The sequence below is a fragment of the Callorhinus ursinus genome, unplaced genomic scaffold (assembly GCF_003265705.2).
Source record: "Callorhinus ursinus isolate GAN/ISIS: 27379988/994484 unplaced genomic scaffold, GSC_fseal_2.0 scaffold3, whole genome shotgun sequence".
Lineage (NCBI taxonomy): Eukaryota > Metazoa > Chordata > Mammalia > Carnivora > Otariidae > Callorhinus > Callorhinus ursinus.
In genome coordinates, this window is record NW_027397065.1 from 82,093,804 (window position 1) to 82,120,575 (window position 26,772).

At 42.1% G+C, this 26,772-nt stretch overlaps 1 protein-coding gene across 2 annotated transcripts in view; it reads left to right on the forward strand.

The window, feature by feature from the left end:
• DNAH5 (dynein axonemal heavy chain 5) overlaps positions 1-26,772 on the forward strand; it is a 261,833-nt gene that overhangs the window by 40,848 nt on the left and 194,213 nt on the right. For both annotated transcript variants that reach the window (XM_073891083.1, XM_073891084.1), the window contains exons 2-6: positions 16,130-16,264; positions 19,340-19,424; positions 22,080-22,240; positions 23,478-23,699; positions 26,233-26,370. In XM_073891083.1, the coding sequence (XP_073747184.1) occupies positions 16,130-16,264; positions 19,340-19,424; positions 22,080-22,240; positions 23,478-23,699; positions 26,233-26,370 (741 nt within the window). The remainder of the gene's footprint in view (positions 1-16,129; positions 16,265-19,339; positions 19,425-22,079; positions 22,241-23,477; positions 23,700-26,232; positions 26,371-26,772) is intronic.

The following is a 26,772-nucleotide window of genomic DNA, read 5'->3' on the forward strand; positions in this document are numbered from 1 at the left end:
CAGCTGTAGTCATGAGCTCCTGCAGAATTGTATGTGCTTCTTGCTGGGAGTCAGCAGGAGCAGGTGGATGTGAGTTGGGGAATTTCTCAGTATTATTTATTGCTCCTAGACACCTTCAATGCCAGAGACCTAATCTTGGTATGGGCAGTGACTAATCTCATGAAATATAGTTTTCTCCTAAATAAATAACCTGGTAAACTAAATCAGAACCAAAAAAGAAGGACCCTGAGTTGGAGTTTTTGTTGTTTTATATTTGGAAAACCAATCATGCCTTTGTGCCTTCGGATGACCATGTGGAATGATAGCAACTAAAAGGTAATATAACAGTAAATATCATTTGTGTCTACTGCTTGCACAAAGCAAGAATTATCACATTAGTAAGGGTTCTCTCTGTATCTTTGTAATTAATACCGGTCTTATATTTGCTTGGACCTTGAATTTTTGAAAGTACAAGTAGTTAAGGCATAGGATCATTCCCAAGCTGTTGATTATCATTTAGATTTTAACTATAAACAGAATCTGATTAAAGAAGCATTATTTTTCTCAGTTGTATGTGATATGATACTGAAATTTTGGTCCTAAACAAGGACTGACTGGTATAACTAAGCTAGGCAATATGGTCTGGAAAAGCTCAATATGAACAGTTACAACCATGCTAAGCAGCCATCCCAAAAGCCCAATGCTGGAAGGACTTACTATAAGGAACTCTATGATATGCACCTAAGACTTGATTTCCGTATATCCATTCAGAGTTGCTGAGCCTTAGGTTTAGGTTTGGGAGAAGAATTTTTTTAAAACACTGCAGCATTTATACACAAGGAACAAGTATCATGGTCCAGGGAGCATCATTTGTTCAAGCTTTGGCCATCTAGAATGGAAAAAAATCCCTATGGGGAAAACAATATTATCAAAGATGTCCTAGCACTGCAATGTTAAAGTGATCAAAATCATTTCAAATGATTCCTGTGATATCAGAATTTTCCCAGTGTTTTGTATGAGATTGTGATAAGATTGTACATGAAGATTTCATATTAAGAGAACATTCCGGTAACTTTAAGCATGCTGTATGCATGAGGTCCAAGTGGCAGAGCCTCACTTAGGCCATGCATTTTGTTTGGAGCTGGATGGTGCCTGCAAGATTATCTGGCCACCTACCTCATGTTGTTCATGGGGAAACGGTGACCGGTGTGGCTGGTGGTTTATCAATGTTAACTAAGGAGCATGTGGGTGTCAGGATCAGAAGTGTGGCTTCCCAAGCCAGGACAACACTACCTCTATGGAGCTAAGTGGAAGTGTCACCAAGGAAAAGGCAAGAAAAAGCAGAAAGAAGTTCCTGAGATTCTCTTTCCTTTGGCATGTCTCTCTTCTGGTCCCCAAAGTTCCTAATCCTTACACTTTCTACTTGAGAGGCTCTGTACGGAAGGAACAACATCTGGAAGGTGCATTTAGCACAGAGCACCCCTCTTCCTCCAGGCTCTGCCTGCAGAACTTGGATGTTCCATTTAGTGTATGCTTGACTCTAAATGGATCAGCTTTCTGAATCCTCCTTTGGGATTTTTCCTGCCTTTCCCCCCTTCCTCCTTTTTGAACTTTGGCAGATGAGGCTTTCAGTAAACCTATGCATCTTTCTTAGCTTTTGCTGTACAATTCCAACGCATAGAAATGCGGGCAAAACCAACAACCCATACCACTTCATTCAAAGCTCTTAAGATCATTTCCCTGTGAGGGGAGGCAGCTCAAATGATTATTGAATGAATATATTTTTCTTTCCTTTTTATTAAGAGTCTTTTTCTTCTATTGTGATTTTTAAAATTCTGATAGAACCAAGAAAAAAGTACTGGATGTTTGGCTCTTGCAGATACAGCGTTTGTGTTTTCAAGATGAAAAGACCCATAGGAAAAGTATAGAATGAGAGCTTTGTTTACATTTCTTTAGTCATCTAGTCTCCAAAATGTTCTTTCTCCAGATTTCCCCATTCCTGTTTGAGTTGTTATGATTTTTCCCTTTACCCGAGCTTGATAAAATGGAACCCATCTTTGACACCTGGGTCTTCTTTCCTCCATCAGTGACTGTCAAGTTCCATCTGTCTGTTTTTTCCCATTCCTTCTTCAACCAGGATTTGTATGTAGAAAGAGCTTGGAGGTAGCAACATGGAGGCTGGCACAAGAGGACTTGCCTCTTTTTATTTAGCTTGTTTGTTTACTTTTTGAGTAGCTTGGGTGACCCCCTGCTTCTGCCCCCTCTATCAAATCCTCTATTTCCTCATGCCCAGGATGCTGACTTCAGTCTTTCACCATCCCAGTCCTGCCTGCATACAACACTAGCATAACCTTCCTAAATAGGACTTTAACCAATATACTCTTCAGTGACTCCCTAATGCCTGCTAGGACCATCCACCTGAGGTTGACACCCACGGTTCAGCCTCCACATACCTGTCAGAGATAAATCAGTCATGTTTCCTCACAACTGTAGCACAAGACAGGCTCTCTTGAATTCCAGTCTCTACGCTTTCTTCGTTAATATTTTCCGCATGTTATGCCCGACCTCTTCCAATTTGAATCTTACTCTTCTACAAGGCTTGACTTAAATCCTACCTTCTCCAAGAGGTTTTCTTTGATCATCATTTTTCATCTGATCTAAGTCATCTTCACATACAAGACATAGCACTGTTTCATTCACCAGTAAGATGAGAAAACAGCTGTCAATTAAACTAGGATGCATTGCTTTTCTAGAATTTTAATTTAATTGAAAAAGCTCTCTTAGACTTATTTAAACACAGATCAAACAAGCCATATATCCCTCTTGTGCATCTATACAAAAAAAAGTGCAATGAATTGGCTAAGAAATTTCTAAAACTTCTTCATATTCAGGGTGTGACTCTTCTGGGATTCCTTCCCTCTGCAGTCACTCACTCTTTTAAGTTGTGATGCTGGTGTTTTCTTGATCTTCCCAGAAGGTGTCAGTGGAAGATTTTCAGAAAATAGCCAGGACATACATTCCTTCCTCAAATGTGTCACCAGTGGTTTATTCACATCGAGGTGCTGCTTGTGGCCCCGTCAAGCCACCCGGAGGGATAACTGAGTTTGCAAACTCTGGTAATGACAACTCCATCATGAAGGTGGCTGACCAACGGCAGTTACATTGCTGCCTATCAGAGGCACCTAATTTCGATACAGTAGAAAGTACAAAAAAGGGGCAACTCAGGATGGATAAAATATGGTACTTTCTCATCCCACTGAACACATCTGCCATTTTTATATGCCCCCTGTATCATTGTTTACAAGGCCGTTAACCTGATGAATGTGTTTGGGTCTGCTGGCCTCAGTAACACATTCCTAGAGATGGAAATCAGTGAAAAATGTGTAGATGGTAACTGATAAAACTTGGATCCATTTCTTTCTTGGGACCGACTCAGAAATCAAGACCAAAATTTCCAAGCAGCGTTAGACTGGAATTGGTGGGTTACTTTCATTTCCTTGGGAATTTCTCCCCTACCTTGCTGTTATCACTAATTGTAGCTCTAGCTTTTTTTGCAACTAAAAAATGTAGTTATATTTTTCATCTATGAGGTGCCTGTGAGGATCCAGGAATTTTACGTAGAATTAAATCATCACAAGTTTCGTGGGTAGGTGGGCTTATTTTCTATTTCACAATTTAGGGAACAAAAGCTTTGATGGAAGAGGACCGAGCTGGGATTTAAATCCGGGTCTATCTGACCTCAGTCTTGCACTTTTCTGTATCAGCACACGGCATAGGTTGTACACACAAGGCTGCAAGGCCCCAAGTAGGTGACTCTCCATAATTCAGGGATGGAGAGTCCAGGAATGTGAGCACAACGTGGTCATAACTCAGAATACAGATCCAGGTGAATCTTGCACCGTCTTTGCTTTTTCTAAGGCACGTGTCACAATTTGTACTTATATCTTATTTATAATTATAGATTTATCATTATGTTATTTGTTTAATATCTTCCCTCAACGAAGGCAGGAATGATGGTTTTTCATTGATGCTGAGATGTACATATTTCACATTTTAACATCTGCGATTTCAGAATGCATCTTAAAATTGAGGTTGTGTTTAATTGGCAGCATTTTATCTTTCTCTTTGAGTGTTCCATAAAATAATTATGCATGTCATAATTAATTTTTTACTGTTTGATTAAGTGTTTTTTAATTAACTGCTCTTTGCTTCATATGTAGTATTGTTGCCTTGCCCCATATAAGGCACTCACAGACATTGTTGAATGAATGAATGAATGAATGAAAGAAAGAAAGAAAGAAAGAAAGAAAGAAAGAAAGAAAGAAAGAAAGTGGAACTTTAAACCTTGCCTGAAGGTACTTGAATTTCTGGATGAAATCTTCTGCCTCTGTGAGGCCCATTGTCCACTCTTATTTTCTCATTATGTCTGATTTCAGATGTGTTTATGGCCAGTATTCTCAGCCTGAAAGAGTGCGTTGTTTACCCAGATAGGACCGGAGAGACCCTGGCTTAGGAGTTCCTGTAGGAGGAGTCTTGCCCACTGTTGCCTGGTGGAAACTACTCATACGGAAACCCTCCTGAGTCTTCCTCCAAGTAATGTTTGACAACTCTCCTCCAGCAACCCGAAATCAATTTTATTTCAGGCCGACAATGAGGGGGCAGATGGTCAGATGTAGATTCAGTCTTGTGCTTTGCCTTCTTTGTGCTGCTAATGACAATTCTCAGTTAGCCTCCTTCATTTGAGGGGATCCCTTAAGACACCTGCCCCTGCTGTGCCCAAGGGGGGGTTGAAATTCAGCCAAAGAGGTTGGAAGACTTTGCAGTTTACCATGAAGCCTCAAGAGAGCCACGGTTACGCCTGCCAAACACAAAATGAATGCCATCAGCCATCTGTGGAAATTTTTCCAGAAAGTAACTCTCCCCAAAGAGATAATGTTGTAAATGGGCTGCTGGAACGAGGATGGTGCCTGACTGACATACCATTAGGGGAGCGCCCTGTAATGTAACTAATGAAAGATAAGCAGACATATAATGAAGTGTAACCTCTGTCCAGAGGTCATGCGTTGACTGAGGATTCTTGGGACTGATACTAAGATGCTGAGCAAGGGGGCTGAGAAAATACTGCTATTTGCTGGTGACCTTTTAACACCATGCAGTGGAGAATGACTTGCAGTCTAGATACCATCTTCATTCCCAATTAGAACAGGAAGCAGCCACTCACCAATACCCGGAGGTTGATTTCAAAAATGTCCCATAAACAAACTCTAACTTCCTATGCTCTATTTTTTTGCTTATATTCAGGTCTGAGTCTTGTCTCTTGCATTAACCCTACGTGTGGAGGCCACTCCCTAGTGTTGGTGTTAGCGTTGACCAGGTGAATCTCCCAAGTTCAGGTACCAGACTAGCCTCCAAATTAGCAGTAGGTGTTTTAAAACCAAATTAGCATCTTCACCTTCCTGTCAGTCTTAGAAGGTTAATTAGCAGAATATTTGCTGGATGAGTCCCCTGTTTCCTGATTATCCTTGGGATTTGAGTTCCCGAGACTTGAACTCCAGGGTCTACATCCTAGATTTAACATGCCCATCCTTAAGTGTCCTGCTTTTTATTCATCTTGATGAGAGAAACCGTACGTATTAGATTCCTCAGATCACGCTGGCTGTGGTTTGCTATTCTTGTCCTCCCAGTAAGGATGATCAAGATGTTTACTGACATAGAATAAATTACCTCGGTTTATTTGTATGTGCAACTGGGTGAGCAAAAGTAATTTATGGACATCATTTGCTATTTGCATATGAAATAGGCTTCTGTTCTTTATGGGGAGAAAATGGCTCCTTTGGGTCACAATTAGTCTATCTGACAATTAGTGACAATTAGTGACAATTAGTCACAAAGCTGGCAGTTAATCGTGCACACAAAGTTGTGGAGGCAAAGTAATCCTGAATTTCTTGACTTGAGCCATTTATTCAGAGTGGCTTTCTCTGCTTTCTGTTTTGATCCCGTCTAAAGTTTCTCATTGTTCAAAGAAATTATTCAAATATCTCTTGACTCCAAGCTTACTGTTGGGAAGCGTCTAGAATTAAAGGACCATCAGGAGTGTTGGAAACGAGCAGTTCAGATGCTTTGATTGGCTGAGGAACACGCCCGAGAGGCACGGTTAAAACCGTATGGCTGTCAATAGCATTGCCCTAACAACAGGCTTTGGAACAGAGGAGACGCCCAAGGGGGGAGACTCTAGAAGGAAGCCTTGAATAGGATAGGCGCTCTTGGAATTTTTATTCTGTACATATGGTGACTAGTACATGCGAGGTGGGAAGGTGAGGGTGAATTTCTGGTCCTTCAGAGAAGTTTTCACTTGAAAGCTTGTTGGATGAGGAGTAGGCCTCCCCCAGTTAGAGGATCATTCAGGAAGAGCTCTGACCACTGCATGCCCTGAACAGACTTCTGTGATGTTTCAGTTTGGTAGGAGACAGCTCTGGAAGCAGAGCGTCACCCGCATTTTAACGGTAAGGAGCTCTTGTCTGTAAACTTGCAAGGGGGTCTTGGATGATCATGTTTCACACCTGGGTGGAAAAATACCTAAAAACAATTCATAGTCATGTTCTGATTCATTTGTGAGAAACGTGTTTGTTTACTAATGTTTGGGTAGTTCATAATGCTACATGCTGATATTTCAAATACAGAAAAAGAAAAAAGGTACCGTATCTTCCGGCGTTTGTGCACATTGCCGCCCCAACAGAAACTACTTGGAGGGATGCATGCTGAGTCTTTGGGGACGATGCTCAGTCTGAGGGGGAGAAACGCCTTCAGGGTGCGTTGGTGACTTTGCATTCTTTCAGACCTGGAAGGTTTTTGTTGGTAACCGGAGATAGTCAAGGCAGATTCTAGGCGGCAAGTTTTCGAGGCTCTTTGGAATCATTCCCCCTTTTCTGTAGACCTGGACATGAGGTTACAGACTGGGAGATGCAAGGATGTGCCTTTGGAATCACATTGAAAAATGAACTTCCCTGAGCAAAGGGCTCAGCTCGGGGGGGGGGGGGGGAGGTTTTTCTTATGCAGATGCAGAGAGGGATTTGGAACCTCTTCCTGCCAATGGATGTCGATGTCGGGAGAAAAGTGGAGGTTGCTCTAGGACTCTGTTCTCAACATTAACCCCGTGCTTCCTCAGGGCGGGATCTCTGTGTCTGCTGTGCATCCCCAGCAGCCCAGATGATTCTGGCCGGCCTTGCAACCTGCTCTTTCACCACCAAACGGCAGGGATGCAGTCTCTGCATTGCTCAGCACTCCGCCACCAGCCACCCTCCACTTCCCCAGCCCCACCATTCTGATGCATCCTTTCCAAGGTCAACATCTTCCAGCTGAGTTCTGGAACTTGTTTGCCTGCAAACACTCATTCTTTAAGACCAAATGCCAGCAGCACCTCCTCTGAGAAGCCCTCCTAGCACTTTGCTTCTGCATCTGCTAGCACTCTTGTCCTATTGCTGCAGGGAAGTGACATTTGTCTACATATCCCCTTCCCTTACTAGATTGTGAGTTCCCGGAGGACAGGGGTGATGGGCTTTCCAGGTTTAGATAGTCTTCCCCTAGCACAGAGCCTGGCACTGATAGGCCTTAATTTTATGCTTAGTTAATAAAGTGAGTGAATTAAACTTCTCATGTGTCTGAATATTTTTCCTGTACCTTACTACCAAGTCTAAAACATTAAACTCGATGATTTTGTATCTTGACTATGTATGGTTTAATGAATTATATTCTTCTTTGGCACGAGCTACCGTTTGGGAGTAAGCTTTTGGGGGGTTTTATTTCTATATTTTGGGTGCTGGTTCTGTTCTCCCCACTGAAGAATGAGATTAACAGAATTACCTCAATAAGGTTGCAGTGTAGTGTGTAAATAATTACACGTTTTCTATATAGTGCACTGGTATGACAATTTATTAAATTATAACTTTGTGACCTAAAATAATCAATGACCAGGATTCCAAAGCTCCTTAACATAAAAACTATAAATCTCTATGTCCAGAACCTTGGTCTGAAGGTATTACTACAATGATGCTATCTTATAATATAAATAACCAAAAGTACCATAAGCTCCTCAGTTTAGAATAGTGAAGCCGTACATCCTTTCTGTTGTATAATAAACACAAATGCTTTCCATGAAAAAACCTGAAATAATTCTGTATATATTCACTCACTTATTTACAAAAATATGGCCCAGATATGTCTGCCTTCTTTCCGCTTTTCTCATAGGTGAACAGAGCTTAGTATGAGCTTAAAAGTGTACAGTTGACATGAGTTCCAGACTTAGGGATTCTGTTTTCTTTCCTTCTCTAAAATTAAACCGAAATATGTAATTTTGCTGGTTGACTTTGTTGACTTTTAGAAGAAAACTCGAAAGGTTTGTGACGGTCCTCTTGACTTAAATTCACCTAATTGCAAAGCGGGTTTTAAAATGGTGAATAGTTCTCTCCTATCCGCAGGGGTGTGTATTGCTCATGTTCTGCCCTGTATGCACTTGTGCTAGGGGATATTGTTGCTCATTGAATTTCAGATTGCTAGGCTTCTCTAAATAGTGATTCTCGGGGGCATAGAGACTGTGGGGGAAGAGAAGGGGCAGGCCCCTTGGGGGAGGCACAGTGCCTTCCCCTGCTGAGAAACTCTGCAGGTGGGGCCACCATTGTTCCTTGGGAATGTGTGGGTAGAAACCAAGACAGAAAAGAACCTTTGCTCTCAGATATCTTTTTGAAAGTTTAAAGGGCGTGTGTTTTGTTATCCTCTGGCAAAACAGCCAAACAGGTCTCAGTGTCCTCTGTTCATCAGGCCCAGGCATGTCTGGCCGGTGAACATATTTCACACATACAATAGAGTATACAATGTGAAAACAATTCTCTTGCAGCTCAGGGAGGTGAATGGCTCTAGGATTCAGCTGGGGAGTGAGGAGGGGATAGGTACTACTTGTTAATGCTTAGGTGCGTATTCCTGAGCCTGAATGAGTTAATGCTCAAGATGCCCACATCATCATCATGCCATAGCTAGACCCTGGGAAAGTGCGGCTAAGTGCAAAATCCATCCATGCCACAAATATCTGTCGAATGCCTACTTTGTGCCAGGTGGTGCTGTATTTCATGACTGGGCAGGTGGGAACACTTCTGGGCCTCATGAAATTTGGAGCTGAAACTAGTGCTAATGGTCAGTGTTGGCATCATGCCAGTAATGAGAAGGAAAAAAGAGGTCTCGAGTTGGAGTGATCCCAAATTTATGCCCTTGGACTTTCTCTGTTAAATTCCTACCTCAAGTGAGAACCTGGTTGCACTCCTCAATCACGATCAATTCATAAAATGATTTCCTTTGGAGCGGTGTTGTAGGTTAGAATTGCCTGAGAAATACCAGTGCTCAGGGCCCCCTTGGAACAAGATAAATTAGAGTTTTGGGGTAGAGGTAGGCATCAGTATTTTAAAACTCCCCATGATTCTAATGAGCAGCCATCTTTAAGTACTCTGGTTTATTGTGATGAATAAGGGAATTTTTGAATTTCGTTCCTGTGCCATAGGTAATGTGAATGGTGGCATCCTATGTATTTTGGCTTGTGGGTGAAATTATATGGCTACTTGAATTATATGGCCCCTGCGGCCAGAGGGAACTCTTGGAATTCCACAAGAGAGTTACTCCTGATTTCCACTGTGGTGTGGGTGGAAGATAGAATATGTAGCCATGTGCAGGCCCACTAAGGACCTGTGATCAGATCTCACAATTTGGTGTGCAGAAAACAGACTGTAAGTTAGAATGTGGATGATGGAATGTTGGGGGCAGAGAAGGTCGTGGCGATGGGGACATCCCTCCAGCAGGTCGTGGTGATGGGGACATCCCTCCAACAGGTTTTGGATCGATTTGGGTGAAAAATCCACTTATTGTAAAAGGTAAATAGGGGATCTTTTACTGGCCTAGAAAGAATGACAGATAAGGGAGTGAGTAAATGGGGAGATCTGGGGGTCCTGAGAACTCCCGCGAAAATAGACAAGATTCCAGAACTTACTTTTAGGACAAGAAGATCGATGGGATCTTCTCAGTTTAAGTGCTGTCTCTTTGCTACGGAGGGGAGCGCAGCTCTCATTGTATAAAGGAGGACTTCACTGTAGCACCTGCTGTGAGTGGGATTAGCCATTGTGGAGTGTCTTTTCCTTTCAGAAACCACTTTGCTGGAGTGCTCTTCATGTGGGAAGGAGGTGCCGTGCGCTTCCTCTGCGTGTGGCCCTTCACCAGGAGAAACGAAAGGAAGGGGCTAAGAGAAGGCAGAATGTGAAAAGCACAGTTAGGAGTGGAGAGTTGCTGGGCTGTGAGTCTCGCAGCCAGTTAAAGATCAGGTTTGGATGCTCTAGGAGGCATCACACAACGGCCACTCCCAGGGGAAATGGGGCCCTGTGGGTCAAAATGAAAATGCTGGAAAAGAGGAAGGCTTCCTCTTCCAGAGAAATTTGTTGGAAGACGTGGAAAGTGGGTTGACTTTGTAGAGAGGTCTCTACATGGAAGTGAGCAGGAGAACCACTTCCCTCCATTTTCGTCAATCAACACAATGAAGTAGGATATAGGCGAAGTAATCTTAGTTATATTTGCCATAAATTGAAGGAGAGCTATAATCCACATTCGTGGTAGGATTTTGTGCAGTGGTTTATGCTCGAGACACAACAGTATTGAAGACCTAGGAGCTTATTGGCTGAATTCCGAGCCTGCAATCATGGGCGCAGACTGCACTAGAATAATGTGTTCCAGCCCTTAATTACTTGAGAGTGGCTTGTAAATGATTAATCTGGTTAATTTATCCACTCATTAGATATCAATTGAGGCTCTACTATGTGCCAGGGACTGTTGTAGGCACTGGGGATATTGCAAAAATTAAAATAGAAAACATCCCTCTGTGCGGAGCTGATGCTCTTGCGGGAATGATGAGATTTAGTTGATATTTATTTTATTTTAACCCTCAAGAGATAAGGAGGAGCAGGTTATACATGTGGCAGATTACCAATAATGAGGCATTTCAGCTGGGCATACGCTTTGAGTAATTTCTTTTTCTGCTCATGGATTTGCCTGATTCATCCACAGTTGGGGAAGATGATATAAAGTGCAGCTAACTGGCCTCAGATGATCAAACCCATGTCCTTGGCCTCTTTGGTACTGTGTTTCATCAAGTGATTAATTATCTGTGGACTTGAGATTGATATTGCGAGCCAAAGCAGAATCAGTCTCAGAGGTACTTACTTTGGTGATTTAAGATAAGGAGTTTCACCTGTAATTCATGGACTCACTTTATTTACAGTTATCTCCAGTGAGGATTTTAATCTAGATTATACTCTCCTCTACCATGTTTGTTACATTGCTGTATGCATCTGTACACATAAAAGAACAAAACGCCCAGATCAAGAAAATAGAAATATATTCATTCAAAGATATGCAACCGACTGTCAGCAAAACAGATCTCTTTCTTTTTCTCACGTTCAGACCTGCAACAAGGCTAATCATGTCACCTGGAAAAACTTTTTTTTTTAAACAAATATTTTTTTGGCTGCAGAACCCATTCCGTGCCCCATACACTTCACTGTGCAAAGGCCTCCAATGAAGACCTGGAGTGTACAATATGATGTAGATAAAAGTGAAGTTGTTCAGGCAAAAGTGGCAACACTGGGAAAAGCATGGAGTTCAGCCTACTGGCTGCCCAAGCAGGGAGCCCACCTTCTAGGCACTTTTAGGAGTTGAGGGTGGAAGGTTACCATTTGCTGAGACACAAGAGTGCCATGAGAGAGCTGGACTCAGGGCATGCCAGCTGGACTCAGGGCATGCTAGTATGGACTAGCACTAAAATGTCTCTGGTGTAACTAAGAACATGGCGCCCGTTAACCCCAGTTGCCACACACACACACACACACACACACACACACACACACACAGAGCTCCTTCTATAACCCATGCAATGTATATGGGGAGCCCCCCAAGAGTGCCCTAGATAATCCTCGAGTGGAAATTTAAAGAAACAATGTTTATGGAATATCAATTTGAATGGACACAAAACTCTTGGTTGCCTGGGACAACCATATCTTGGCCTGGCCCTGCAAACACAACAGGGCTTGGTTTCCCAGTCCTGCCACTTACTGAGCTGTGTGCTCTTGGGAAATTGTTCATGGTCCATAGTCTCCATTTCTTTGTGTAGAGATAGTAATGTCTGCTTCGTGGGGCTTTTGTGACAATGAAACCTAACTGAAGTAAGTGAGTGATGACTAGTAGAGCTATAGTTATAGGACTGTCACCTGGGCAAACAGAGCAGAATGTACTCTGACACCGTCAGGAGGGTTGGGGACAAGGGTGTCCCTGCTCAGCCACGAAGGGGCTCCTAGACCTGACATTCATTTCCAGCTGCCAGTGATGTCAGTGGGGTAGACCTGGGTCTGAGACAGACCTGCCAACGGGGCTGGGCTTTCTAAGGGTGGAGGGAGTTTAAACATTTGTACAATTAAAACATTATTGAAAAGTTTTGTTCCTCCCGAATTTTGATGTCCAGGGTCAATGCCTTGGTCATGCCATTTTACTTCAAGCGCTGGTTGACTTAGTATTATCTCAAGACTGCTCCCAATTTAATCTTCACAATTACCTTTCAGGTTTGGACCTGTATCTTCAGTTTACAGATGAGAGTAAGGTCTTTCATAGAGTTGGGGATTGTCAACCTGGAGTTAAAATGAAATGTTTGTGGTCTGTATACAGGCATGCAGACTTGTGCTTAACTGTAGAGTCAAAGGCAAAAGTTAGTATATTAAAAAGATGGAATGGGTAGGTTTGTCATGAGAAAACATCACAGAGCTTTATTATGAAAGCACACGCTTTGGGTCTTTGTTGCAGTTCGTATTTTAAAATCTCATGTCTCTTGTTCGTGTTAACTTTTGATCCAATGAGAAGGAGCTCCAGCAGTGGAGAAGGAATGGCACTTAGCTGTCAGCTCATCTAATGCTTGGAGTCTGGATTTACAGAAATGGAAGTCTGGAGAGGTTGACTGATAGATGCAAGTGGCAGAGCCGGGACCGGAACTCGGGACCCCTCTGACACCCAGGGCTCATTGGTCCACATGAGCTCTCTGAGCTAGCACATTAGCTACCCTTTTCTTCCTTGTCACCAAATCGCAGACATGTTTGACTACTTTCTAGGTTTCTTTGGACATCAGATGGGTTTCCCAGCACCTCCCCACCCTCATCCATTGCTCATGCAACACAAAACAATTTTAATGTGACTCTTAAAAAAATATTCCACGGTCCACCTATTGCTGTTTTCATCCCACTCCACCCTCCCACTCCAAGTGTCCTCCATGTTGAAACATGGAGGCCGACGGGACAGCCACCTCCAGACAGCTGGTCACTGACTGCTGGTTGCTGCCATTTCCTAGTGGCCAGAAAGCTGCAGGCTTAAGTGTATGGGCTGACGGTGCTCCGATCTGGTCACTAAATACTTGTTTGACGTTACTGACTTCTTGTGATAGTAAAAAAACCAATTCCCTCATTGTACCAGGATACTTTAGTACGTGGATACGGCAGTGAGAGTTGAGATGGACAAACATGTGGTCTTTCCTCTACATGGCTCCGGGGGTTTGCTTCATATTACTTGTCTTTAGAGATACAACAAGCAGTTTATGCAAGAACATACTTGTTGCTTAACATGCTTTTTAGCATAGCTCTGAAAACATTTACTTTAAAAACACACTGATAATTTGCTTTGTACACATGACACTTCTTTGGAATTTTTCTTCCTATGTGATCCTTAAATAAAAATAGAATAATTAGTGTTCTGTTTTAGGGACCAATCTCTCCTTTCCTCCACTAGAATATATGTAATTTTTTTTTTCCTTTGGAGTCTTATAAAATCAGGCCACAGAGAATGTGTTGCCATGGTAGAGTCTTATTTCAGTTTCTCTATTCTTCGGGAGCCTTCAGTTGCTTCACATTCGGACTCTTCTGGTTCTCTGGTTCTTTTCTTTCTTTGTTGCTACCCAGCATTGGCCATCTTGTTTTGATGTCCGATTCCTGGCTCCCCTGGTTGCCCACCATGTTCTCAAGCTGCTGAAGCCATTTAGTACAAACCCTGCGAGTTCACTTTGAAAAGCATTTTATTCCTCCCTGCCAAGAATGAAGAAAATAGTCGAAACAACAGGACATTGTCCTTGTTTTAGCCACATTTAAAAAGAGATTAAGATTTACTTCTATTTGATGTTTATGGAATGTATACTTTGTGTCAGGACCTGTGTCCGTTCCTCTAGGGAGAAATGGCAAGAAAATAGGTATATTGTTTGTTATTATTTTTTTAAACCTTAATCCCTCCCTCCACCCCAATTCTTCTTTCAAGCAGTCCCTTCAGGTTCTGGGTCCAGGGATGGCCTTTCAATCCCTCTGAAATCCCCAACTTTTTCTCGTCACTGTTTTTAAGTTCTTTTTGTGTCTTAAAAATTCTTTCTTTTTCTTTTTTTTGAGAGAGAGAAAGAGTGTGCCTGCAAATGGCAGGGGGAGGGGATGGGGAGGGACAGAGGCAGAAGGAGAGCAAGAGAATCTTAAGCATGCTCCACACCCACCTCAGAGCCCAACAGGAGGCTCCATTTCATGACCCTGAGATCATGACCTGAGCTGAAATCAAGAGTTGGACTCTTAACCAACAGAACCACCCAGGAAGGTACCCCCCAAAATTTTTTCTTGATTATAAATTCCCCTCTATCTACTAGTACCATGCCTCTTTCCTTTATAGTCAAGTTTCTGGAAAGAATAGTTTATATTCAATATCTTTGTATTTCTCTTTTCTCAAGCATACATCTATTTGCTTTCTGTCCAATCAATGAAATTATTCTACAAGGATTACTCTGTTATCTGCTGCTGCATAACAAACTACACCAGAACATAATGGCTCACAGCAGCAAACATGATCTATTATCATCTCTCTTGCGTATGTGGGTGATTGGGCACAACTGGGGGTGGTGGTTCTGCTTCACGTGGCCTTGGGTTGGGTTGCAGTCATCTGTAGGCTTGACTAGGTTGGAATGTCCAAGATAGCTTACTCACATGGAGAAAAGTTGGTTCTGGTGTGTCGGCTAGTTTGGCTGGGGCTGTTGACCAAAACACCTTCATTTTTCTTCCATGTGGTCTCCCCATGTGGCTTGGACTTCTCACAGCATGGTAGCTGGGTTCCCAGGGGGCATTCCCAAGCACAAAGGCAGAAACTGAAGATCTCCTTAGGATTAGCTTAGACAGGTTTGTAGTCTTACTTTTCCGCATGTTCTTTTGGTGAAAACTGGTCATGGGGCTAGCCAAATTCAAGAGGAGGGGACGTTCATGGCATGGTCATATTGCCAAAGAGCTGTGGGATGCTGCAGCTGCAAACACAATTAGTTACTAAGGATATCCTAACTGGTGTATCCATATTGTTGAATATTTTGCAGCTGTCACACAGATAGGAATAGCCTATATTAAAGTAGAAAAAGGTCTGTGGTATATTATTAAGGGAAAATGCATAAAAAATTTTGTAGTATAATATAGAGATGTGTGTATACATTTGCATATGTTTGTATGAGCATAGTGCATATGGAAGGATATGCTTCAAACTGCCCACACTGGTTATATTGAACATGCCTTCGTATTATGATCAACAATCAGTTTAAAGGTAAGCAATGGTATTCAGAAATCAATTTCAAGACCTGATAGGAGTCTGTAGACAAACAATAAAGGTAGGAGATAATGTAGGAGAAAATTAGTTTAAAGGCTTAGGGAATGTTTACAAAAAATGGGAATCTCTTTTTTTGTGTGTCTATTGAATGTTTATATATGCATACAAATAAATCTGTAAAGATTTAGGACAAAATAACTGCAGTAATAATTTCTGGATGACATGATTTTTCTTTTTCTTTTTTCCCTTTAGCTTCTCTGTATTATACAATTTTAAAAACAATGAGCACATCTTATTTTCATAATAGAATAATATGATTTCTAAAAATGGAAGATAGTACATAAAAACTGGTACCATTACGGTGTCTGTTATCTGAATACTCAAGACTTGAAAAAGCGATAATCACATGAAATTATTATAAAATGAATCCATTTGAGAACAGCAGTTGTCACGTAACATTTTTGTTCCTTTCTTACAGCAAAGACTGAAGGAAGAGAAGGAAGCCAAACGGGCATGTTTGGATGGTAGGCATGACTACTTATTTGCGATTGTAGCTTCCTGTGTAGACGTGGACAAAACTGAAGTGGAAGATGCCATTCTTGAGGGGAATCAGGTGAGATGCATTTGATTTCTCACTGACTTGATTATGGAGGGCACAGAGAGTCTATTTACCCAGTCCTATGGCAGGATCTGTGCTGGGCTGTGGAGGGGGTGTCTGTTCTAACATGGGCAAGATTCCATTCTGATGGTACAGGTGGTGGCATATTGACCTTAGGGCGCTCGAGCTCTTCATGTTGAATGGGATACTTATAACAATTATTTAAGTCCCGTGGTTCTGACAGCAATGTCTGCATGTTTCTGAATCCAATGAAGCTGAGTTCAGGAGCCATCTTGGAACGTGAGTTTGGAGAATAGAGTCTTCTCTCAGCTTTTTATCCCGTTCTAACCTAGGTGACTGAATTGTGCCATAGTTTCCTGGCTTTGACTTTGGTTTGGCAGCTGAATCTGGTTTCTTTTGTTCCTGAACTTGACTTCCATTTTCTGCCATGATTTCCTTCCAAAATCTGGGGTGTGATTTGATTTTGGAGAGGGAAGATCAAAATATGGGGGCATATAATTTCCTGAGCACCAAGGAAGGCATATCAGGAGCGCTATGATGCTTGCTGAATTCTTGTTGTTGTTTTGTTTGCTTGTTTGTTTGTCTTTTTAGGCATAAAAATAGAGAGAGTGAGTCCTTTCTATTGATAGAGGTGTCACACTATTGATGATGTTATTTAGTGGTATGTTTATAAATGTTTAACAACCAGCTTTGAGCAAGAGGGCAGAGGGAGGCACTATTTTGAGTGTTTGCTGATTTCCGTGATGTTAATACTCCCATTATGGCTGATTCCAGACTATCAACGTGATGTTGTTACTAAAGGCTTAGCTGGAAAGAGCTGTGATCAGTTGCCTGTCATGAACCAGTCAGTATGAGCTGGCTCCAGCCCTCCCTTGGCTTTGTTCCTTCCTGCCATGTTATTCTGGTGGGGTCACCAGGAGTCAGTGGAACAGTGAGGGGTGGAGAACACCAAAATGGCTCAACTACAGGATGGATCAAGCAGGGATTGAGGAAATGCCCTTTTCCTCCCCTTTCTCCTCCTCATCGCAGCTAACATTTGTTGAATATTTACCAGGCATCAGTCTCATCTAAGTGACTTTCATCTATTATCCCATTTAATTTTCATAATGCCAGGAGGTAGATAATTTTATTCCTCCAAAATGGAGGCATAGAAGGAGACAGAGTCACTTACTTGATTTAGTCTTAGGGAGATTGTGCCACATGTGAAATGCTTAACTCTGCCCCACTTCCCAATTCAGACGTCTGCATTTGGGATCGTGGAAGTGGAATAAATGAGTAGAAGTTTGGAACTGTAGGAAGCCCGAGTTAAACTGCCTTGTCATATTCAGGACCAGGAAGGTCAAAACCTGGAGGTTGAAAGAAAACATCCTTGCTTGGGCTCACAAGCAACGTAGAGGGGCGGGAGTTTCAATACTGGCCTCTTGGAAGTACCTCCTTCACATTCTTGGCTTGAAAGTTAATCTCAAGGAGGGGATCCCACGCGGCCCTGTAGCGTTCTCAATCAAGGAAGTGTGATGAAGGAAACAGAGCAACTTGCTCTTCCTTATATGTATATATATAATAGTTATGTCTATAATATGGGGGAAGTTGAAGGGGTCTTATTTTTTCCACAGTTAAATTTTCAGGCTAGAGTTTATCATTTGGAAACATTTTATTTTAAACTGTGGTAATGACATAGAATGTAAAATTTACCATCTTAACCTTTTTTTTAAGTAGGCTCCATATCCTACAACACTGAGATTAAGACCTGAACTGAAATCAAGAGTCGGACGCTTAACCGACTGAGCCACCTTGGTGCCCCATTAACCATTTTTAAGTTTACAGTTCAGTACTGTGACATATGTTCACATTGTTGGGTAACCAATCTTCAGAACTCTTTGTCTTGTGAAATTGAAACTCGATATCATCAAACAACCCATCCCCCCAGCCCCTGAAAACCACTATTCTATTTTCTGTCTCTCTGAATTTGACTACTTTAGATACTTCATATAAGTGTAATCATACAGTTATTTGTCTTTTTGTGACTGGCTTATTTTATTTAGCAAAATGTCCTCAAGATTCATCCATGTTGTAGCATGTGTCAGAATTTCCCTCATTTTTAAGGCTAAATAATATTCCATCATATGTATATGCCACATTTTATTTATCCGTTCATCTGTTAATGAACCGTTGGGTTGCTTCCGTCTTTTGACTATTGTGGATAATGCCGTGGTGAGCATGGGTATACAAATATCTCTGCAAGATCCTGCTTTCAATTCTTTTGGGTATATACCCAGAAGTGGAATTCCTGGTTCATAGAATAATTCTGTTAATATTTTGAGAAATCACCATACTGTTTTCCATAGTGACTCTACCATTTTTACATTCTTACCAAAAGTGTACAAGGGTTCCAATTTCTCCACATCCTTGATAACATTTATTTTCTGGGGTTTTTTTTTTTTTTTGATAGTAGCCATCTTAATGGACATTGTAGATTTTATCCTTTTTCTTGTAATATGAATTTAAAACTGTGCCAGTGACTTAGAAAAACGTGCTTCCATTGGTAGTAGGCCAGTTGGCAGACCTTTAGTTGTACAGTGAAGCTCATGGACTATGTTCTGGACTGCTGTTGGATGGAGTGTTCCATAATCATGTGTGTTCTTCTGGCATTTTTCAATGATTATTACAATTTAATATTAATTGTCTCTAGTGTATTAGACTGGGTTTTGAAAGGTGTGTTCTCTCTTTCTGATCTGCAATTCAGTGAAAACAAAACACTTCTATATTTATCTGCTTTCAAGAGCTCAGCACTTTTGGAAATTAGCAAAAATGGAGAGACGATCTCTTTTCAAATGTGTATATGTAGCAAATATTTTCATGATTAATTGAATTCCTTCATTGAATTACATTTTTATTATGGTGAGGCATTTACTCTCTCACTGTTTTTTATGTTGCAAAAAATATGATGCCTTCTCTATGGTTTGCATTAGATGCAGTGTTATCTGAAAAAGAAAGATGACAGCAACTGCTGATTTAAATATGGTTTCTAATTCAGCATGAAGTTGTGACCTTGCCTTTTCTTTTTTGCAGATTGAAAGAATCGATCAGCTTTTTGCTGCTGGAGGTCTTCGTCACCTTATATTTTATTATCAGGACATGGAGGTAACAGAAACAGGTATCCAAACTTGGTGTGATGTAACCCACAAATGTGTTGCTAGGTTCATCTGAGGATGGCATGAAGCAGAAGGCCACCCTCAGAGCTGACAGGCCTCTTATGCTTCCATCTTGGCAGATGGGACAAATGGGCCTCTGTGAGGTGAGGCCCAGTTTCCATTTTCCGCTCAAGGAGAGGCGGACAGATAATGATGGGTATCTAGCCTGGTTGTTCTAACTTTACTTGAGATATTTTGTCTCCCGTTTCAGGCTGTGCTGGTAATTGAGGAATAATAAAGTACTTTACATTTTGAGACTTCTTGTCCTTCCATGCTAGTTCATTCTATGCAGTTATGTTCTAGAACTTTTATGGGCATCTGCTTCTTTTCTATATAGACACCATTTATTTTTAACATAGGAATTGTTGCCAATGAGCATAATGAATTTTCTAGTTAAATACCACATTATGTTTATTTTCTACTGACGATGATTCAAACGAGTAATATGGAATGACAGGTTTAGTTATTTTCACTTAAGAAAAATTTGCAAATCTTTGTGTGGATTCAACTGGCATATCCCATTCTACTTTTATGTGGATTCATACAATTTTAAAGGCAAACTAGGGATAGAAACAAAAATATTACGATTATATTAAAATATTATATTCATTCTTTTTTACTTTTTTGAAGAAAAGGGAAAATAGTTATTGCTGTTGGCATATAGTATGGCTAATGCTTTTTTGTTTAAAAACAGAAAATTATGCATGCATACTCTAAGTGACTGGCATTTTTCTAGAATTATTCATCTGATATTTTGTGGTCTTGTACTCTCTCTCTGTGTCAAATAAAGAAATAAAATCTTTAAAAAAAAAAGAAAGTTCATTATACTTTGAGTGAAAAATCGAAATAATACAGAAATTTCTAATTCTATCCCAGATTGCAAAACATAAAGTCAGATGAAATGTTGAGTTCATCCATGAAATGTGCGCTGGGTGAAGTAAGCCTTTGTGTGTAAATCTGACATTGACGAGAAGGGTTCATGGGATGTAGACATGATGCAAGTTTATTTTTGTTTTCTACTCTCCCTCTAAACCTTTTCAGTGGGACTGGCTTTAATCTTTTGACCTTGGATTAAAATTCAGACCATTCCATGACTTTTCTGGATATTCTTAGGTAAGAAAAATTCCTATAGTTGCTTTACATTATAAGTACTATCTCAATTCAGAAACTAAAAAAAATATCCAATTGATCAAAATTAATTGATCTGAAGTTAAATATTCTTCACTCCTGGTCTTCCCCCTTCCTTCTTCCCAGCAGGGACCTCAGAAGGCCAGTATTTGCTGTAGGAGAGAAGCATATGGTCCTCCTCTGTTCAACTTATCCTTCCAGAAGCTCCTGTCCGCATTGTGTTAACCACAGTTGCTGACTGTGTCCGGCTTGAAGTAGGGCAGGGAAAGAGGGGGAGAGGTGGCGGAGAGCTTTGACTTGACTGACACTGTCACTGTCACAGTTGGCCGGCCTTGATTCTCAGGGTCTTTGCTCTTGTGGGCCCTAGGTGGATTCCCCAGAGATGACCACTGGTGGCTGCACGTCCCATGGCGATGTGTTGTCCTCCAGATGAGAGCTATCTGCTTGTTATCTTTATTGGACACGTTCGCTGTCAAAACCCCAGTCCAAGTCCCTAACCCAGCACTGTGGGCCCAGCCCTGTGGCAGGAGCCTATAAGAGGGTTCCTCCAAGGGGTTCTTTTTTTTTTTTATTTAAAGATTTTATTTATTTATTTGACAGAGAGACACAGTGAGAGAGGGAACACAGGCAGGGGGAGTGGAAGAGGGAGAAGCAGACTCCCTGCTAAGCAGGGAGCCCGATGTGGGACTCGATCCCAGGACCCTGGGATCATGACCTGAGCCGAAGGCAGACGCTTAACGACTGAGCCATCCAGGCACGCCTCTCCAAGAGGTTCTAATCCCAGGGTTTTGGGATTCAACTTCCAGTCCATGTCCTTCCCCAGATTTCTCCCTTGGCACTTGCTTGAGCTACCCATTTACTCGGAGAACTAAAACTTTCGTGGGCAGATCAGAGCACAGTGGTTGAGCTCTGCTTACTTAAATGATCCCCTCAATGAGTTGCATGCTTAGATGACCAAAAATGTATTTTCAAATAATAATGAGAATGCTTAGCAAGCGACGATTTTTATGTGCTTTTCTAAGGTCTTCACATGTATTAACTCCTTTAATCCTCACAACAACTCCAGATGCTTGGACCTAGTATTATTATTTGCATTTTTCAGATGAGAAAACCAAGGCACAGAAAGATTAAGTAACTTGCCCAAGGTCACATGGCCGGGAAGTGCAACCTGAGACTCAAGCCTTGGGAGTCTGGCCCTAGAGCTCACACCATTCATCACGATGCTCTCCTGGCTCAGCGGTGTCCTGACTCTAGCGCCATGCTGAGGGGACAGCAGGGGTCTGGAATTTATAGTCAGAGCTGGTTTTGACTCTGCCACCTGTTGGCTGTGACTTGGAGGCAGGTCACAGCTGCCTTTAAAGGTTATAGTGACTTCAATAATGTAGACAATGTACTCAGCGGGGGAGCTGACAGAATACGAGCAATAGATGCTGTCTCCTCTCTCACCCCTTTATAGTATTGGTGAAACTAAAGTTCTTCTGCCCTTGTAGGACAGCTTGGCTCTCCAGGGGGAGTAAATCCCCTTCCTGAGAAGATTAAAAAGCCTAAGGTGTTTGTGACTGAGGGAAAAGATGTTGCTCTTACCGGAGTATGTGTGTTCTTCATCAGGACTGACCCTTCCAGAGCCATCACCCCTGAGAACATCCATCGGGTAAGGGGAAAGAGCAGTCCTTTACCCCAAATTGCCAAAAATCACATAAATTCTACAAAAAAAAAAAATCCCTCGCTATAGAGGTAACCACTCTGTTCATCAGGTTATCTAAAACTACTTCCAAAGAAGTATTTCTAAAAGCGTTCACAGCAAAGAGCTCATTTCTAAAAGCGTTCACAGAGCTCATTTCCTTTAAATCTGTTGAGTCAGAGGACCTAATATTCAGTTTATTAACAAAAACTGATAAAATATTGTATGTATGCATGTGCATGCATGTGTGTATGTGTGTGTAAAACATGAAGTCTTGCCTTTTAAACATAATTCCCCATACATTACTTACTTAATGGCAAATTTCATACATTTAAAGTAAGATTTACAATGATGGATGTGTAATTTTATTTTTTCTGCAAAGTAACATGTAAATCTCCTCTGCCCTCAGTGGGTGCATTATCTGCTTGAAGCAAATAAACTGGTTCTGTTTAGTTCATGCTTTTATTTTGAGGATTGCAACTTAGAATAGTATAAAGCTTGTATCTTCGTGATCATGGTATCTCCCCTGCCAGGTAAGTATATAAAGCTTATATCTTAACCAGGGTATTGAAAAAGTAATTTCCTGGACATAGAGACTGAACCTACAGACAGATCAAGGTCAGACCATGTAAAACAGAATTTTGACCTACAACTGGCAGGAAACTGCCCAGAAAACCAAGCCCCTTCTCTATGAAACACCCCAGGTAGCCAGCCTGCAATGTGAGACTTGCGGGAAGCCGGCAAGGAAACTCAGCAATAATCGCTGAAACGATTGGCCCGCATGGTCAGGACCTCGTTCAGGACTGTCAACCTTGTTCATGACTGTCAGCCTCCTTCACTCTGTCCATACTCCCAGCATACTTCCTTGGGGCCGACCAGAGAAAGCCAAATATGCACCCCTCACCAATCACACAGGATGCCCTGCTTCTTGGAGCTGCCTCCAGCTCCCCCACACCTGAAGCTGTCCCTTTTCACCATTAGAAAGCTTTCCCACTCCCCTGTCTGCTTTTGAGCGTCTGCTGAAATGCAGGCAATGGTGACCGACTCTTGCTATAGCCAGCTCATAGCTTTTGCTCCTCTCATTTGGTTCGTCTTCATTTACTTCTACAGGATAGTTGATGAATGAACAGCACTCAGAAATGACTCAGTAGCTATGTTGCCATTGCACGTAATTTTGACAGTAGAGGATCTCCTAACTGTTTTCCAGGAGGTGAGCTTTAATATGTTAGACACCGCAGATGGGGGCCTGCTCAATAGCATGAGGCGTTTGCTGTCAGATATCTTCATTCCCGCTCTCAAGGCCACGAGCCATGGCTGGGGTGAGCTCAAGGGCCTTCAGGAAGCATCCAGCATTCGGCAGGAGTTCTTGAGCTCTTTGGAAGGCTTTGTGAGCATCCTGTCGGGCGCCCAGGAGAGTCTGAAGGAGAAGGTAAGAATGAATAAGTTATTCCTTCAAAACCTATCAGATGGTGAACAAATCAATGTATAAGTGTGTAATGCTTCTCTTAGATGGTCTTAATTCCATTGCCCAGCAAACCTTGAAAACATCTTGTGTGCATTTTTATTGCCCCTTCAATAGATAGTAGTGACTAGATTTAAATTTTTACAGTTTGGAGTGATTAATGCATTAGGGGTTCCTTAGAAGTGTTGGCCATGACGGAGGGTTTTATTCAGTCATATCAAACGTTTGACTGCAAACAGAAGTGTATGTGGCATCCCTCTGCATCCTAGAAGGAAAGGAATTTGGAACCAGGGTGTGTGGCGTGTGTGTGTGTGTGTGTGTGTGTGTGTGTGTGTGTGTGCGCGCGCATGCGTGTGTGGGGTAGGGGGTGGGTAGGGATGGAGGAAATGTCTGTGTGTGCACATGTGTAGGGATGGAGGAAATGTCTGTGTGTGCACATGCGTGTGTGGGGTAGGGGGGTGGGTAGGGATGGAGGAAATGTCTGTGTGTGCACATGCGTGTGTGGGGGGGTGGGGGGTGGGTAGGGATGGAGGAAATCCCGAAGATGAGACAGAAAGGAGAGAGGAGTTGACATATCTGGAGGGAGTGGACGGTCCTGTGGTTCAGCCTGTGACCAAAAGGGCCTTTAAGGATAAGTTTGGCAAATGTGATTTAGCTTCCATAAAATTTGTGTGATCTATGGTAAGCCTGTGTTACTGGTTCCTTGGGGCAGAAGGTGGTGGATGCAAAACCATGACGGACAGCAGCCCAGATCAGGCATCTATGGGAGACAGAAATGTAGCCTATGATACCAATAACAACGTTATTTTTAAAAAGATTTTATTTATTTGAGAGAGAGAACGAGCAAGGGGAGTGGCGGAAGAAGGAGAAGCAGACTCGATGCTGGGCTCATTCCCAGGATCCTGAGACCATGACCTGAGCTAAAGGCAGATGCTTAATTTGCTTAATTGACTAAGCCACCCAGGCGCCCTACCAATGACAATGTATTACTTCTCTCCAGAGAATACTGAGATGTATTGGACCTAGCGGGGGAAGGAGGCATTAGGCTTTCTAAAGGATGTGGAATGGGAGAGTGGAGTGACTTTCAATCCAGACAGGAGCGGGATGATTCCACCTAATATCTGAGTTGTATTTGCAATGAACTCTGGTGCAGGTCATAGTAAGATGCAAATTGAAGCCAGCTAAATTGTTATTCTACCTAAAAAGCAGTGCTTTCGTAAGGTTCCACCTCCTAGTGTGGTATAGCTATTCAAAAAAGTGGATGGATCGCCACCTAGCGGGGAGATTGTGCCACTTCACGAAGTGCAGAGCCCTTCGCTGGGAAACCAAGGATCACTCTGGGAGATGTGGCAGGTGCAGAAGGTGGGGGAGGTCAGGGGTGGAGGCGTGCTGGGAGGTTCTTCCAGGCTGGGGGCAATGTGAGCACAAGCCCAGGGGAGTGGGGGCATATGCCTGCCCCGGTGGGTTTTCAGAGCTCTGTTGGAGTGTAGCCAAGTGAAAAACAGAGTGGGGAGGCTGGGTTCTGGGAGGACGGAGTAGTGTCTCTGAGCCCCACGTGGATGGGACAAACATAGAACTTCTGAGCATGGGAGCCAGGACTGGAGGCCATCAGATAAGGTTAGAGCTGGTAGGGCTGTAGTAGGAAGCCAAGTGAAGGAAATGGGAAAACTCTGGTTCTACCTTAGTTACCAACAAGCCCTTAGGGCTTGGGCTTTGTGATGTGGCTCCTTGGCCATATTGGCATTTGAGGGTGACAAATAACCACACCCCTTCCTGCTGGTTCTGAACCAGTTGAGAGAAATGTACTCATTCTGTGGTTGGTAAAGAGGGATTAGGCCTGAAACCTGAATTTAGGCATTCACAGTCCCAGGTGCACCTTTACCAGAAGGAAGTTCCCTTCTAGATATTGAGGTCCATTTATGTGTGTGAGAAAATGCACCAGGTTTCTTTGTCAAGTCAAAACCTAGCAGACCTCCTTGCCCACCCTCTTTCTCCTCCCCGCCCCCCGAAGCAAATCCGTATATTTGACATTGAACTTGCTAACTATAAGGATGTTATTGGGTAAGGACATGAGAGTATTTTCATCTGGTTAGTATCAAAAAAGAATGTGATGGATTAGAAATTACCCTCCCTCCAGTCGATATCCTTGAAGCTCCCCCGTATTCTTTGGTTTTGTGAGTCGACTCTTCAATTTTTAAGTAATTTCTAAGTTCCTTATTAATTCCCAAATTTTGTACTGTTATGATTCTCTCTAGTACACTCTTTTTTCTTTTCTTTTTTTTGATCCAAAGTCTGCCCTCAGTCGTCTCCAGTGGCGTGCTCAATTCGTAAGGGAGCATTGAGCATTGTGTATCACACTGTGCTTCCAGGGACCTTTCTTCAGGGAACAGGGTAGTTTAGAGAAGACCTTAAGATCCTTCTGAGCCTAGGGTCAACCAGAAGTGTGTGTGTGTGTTTTAAAATTAGCATCATCTTATTATATAGTTTTCATTTTAATTAGGTGAACCTTCAAAAGTGTGACATATTTGAACTGAAAACCCTGAAGGAACCAACCGACTACTTGACTCTAGCTAATAACCCCGAGACTCTGGAGAAAATAGAAGGTTCTATGAGAGTATGGATCAGACAGACAGAACAGGTAATTTCCAGAAACCAAACATCAGTTTCAGATGCCACTTTACTGAAGCAGTCAATGGAAGACAGTATATTGTATGCCCTTCCCATTTACTTGAGTATTTAACTTCAAGCCCCTAAAAAGGTGAGAAGTTCAATGCGGTTTAATTTATAGTCATTAGTTAAGAAGAGAGAGTAAGAATTTGAAGAGATGAAAGCAAATGGCTTTAAATACTTACGTCACAAGAAGACTGCACTTTGCCAATTATTTTCTCAAGGTGTATTTTACTTGAGAGAGGACCTCTGTAGAAGTACAAGGATTTTCCAAACACTGTGCCCTCCAAAAGGGAGCTTGAGACTTAACATAAAAAAAAATATTTTCAGAAAAATCCTACGTGAAGGTGACCATTGAATCAAAAAGTAAACA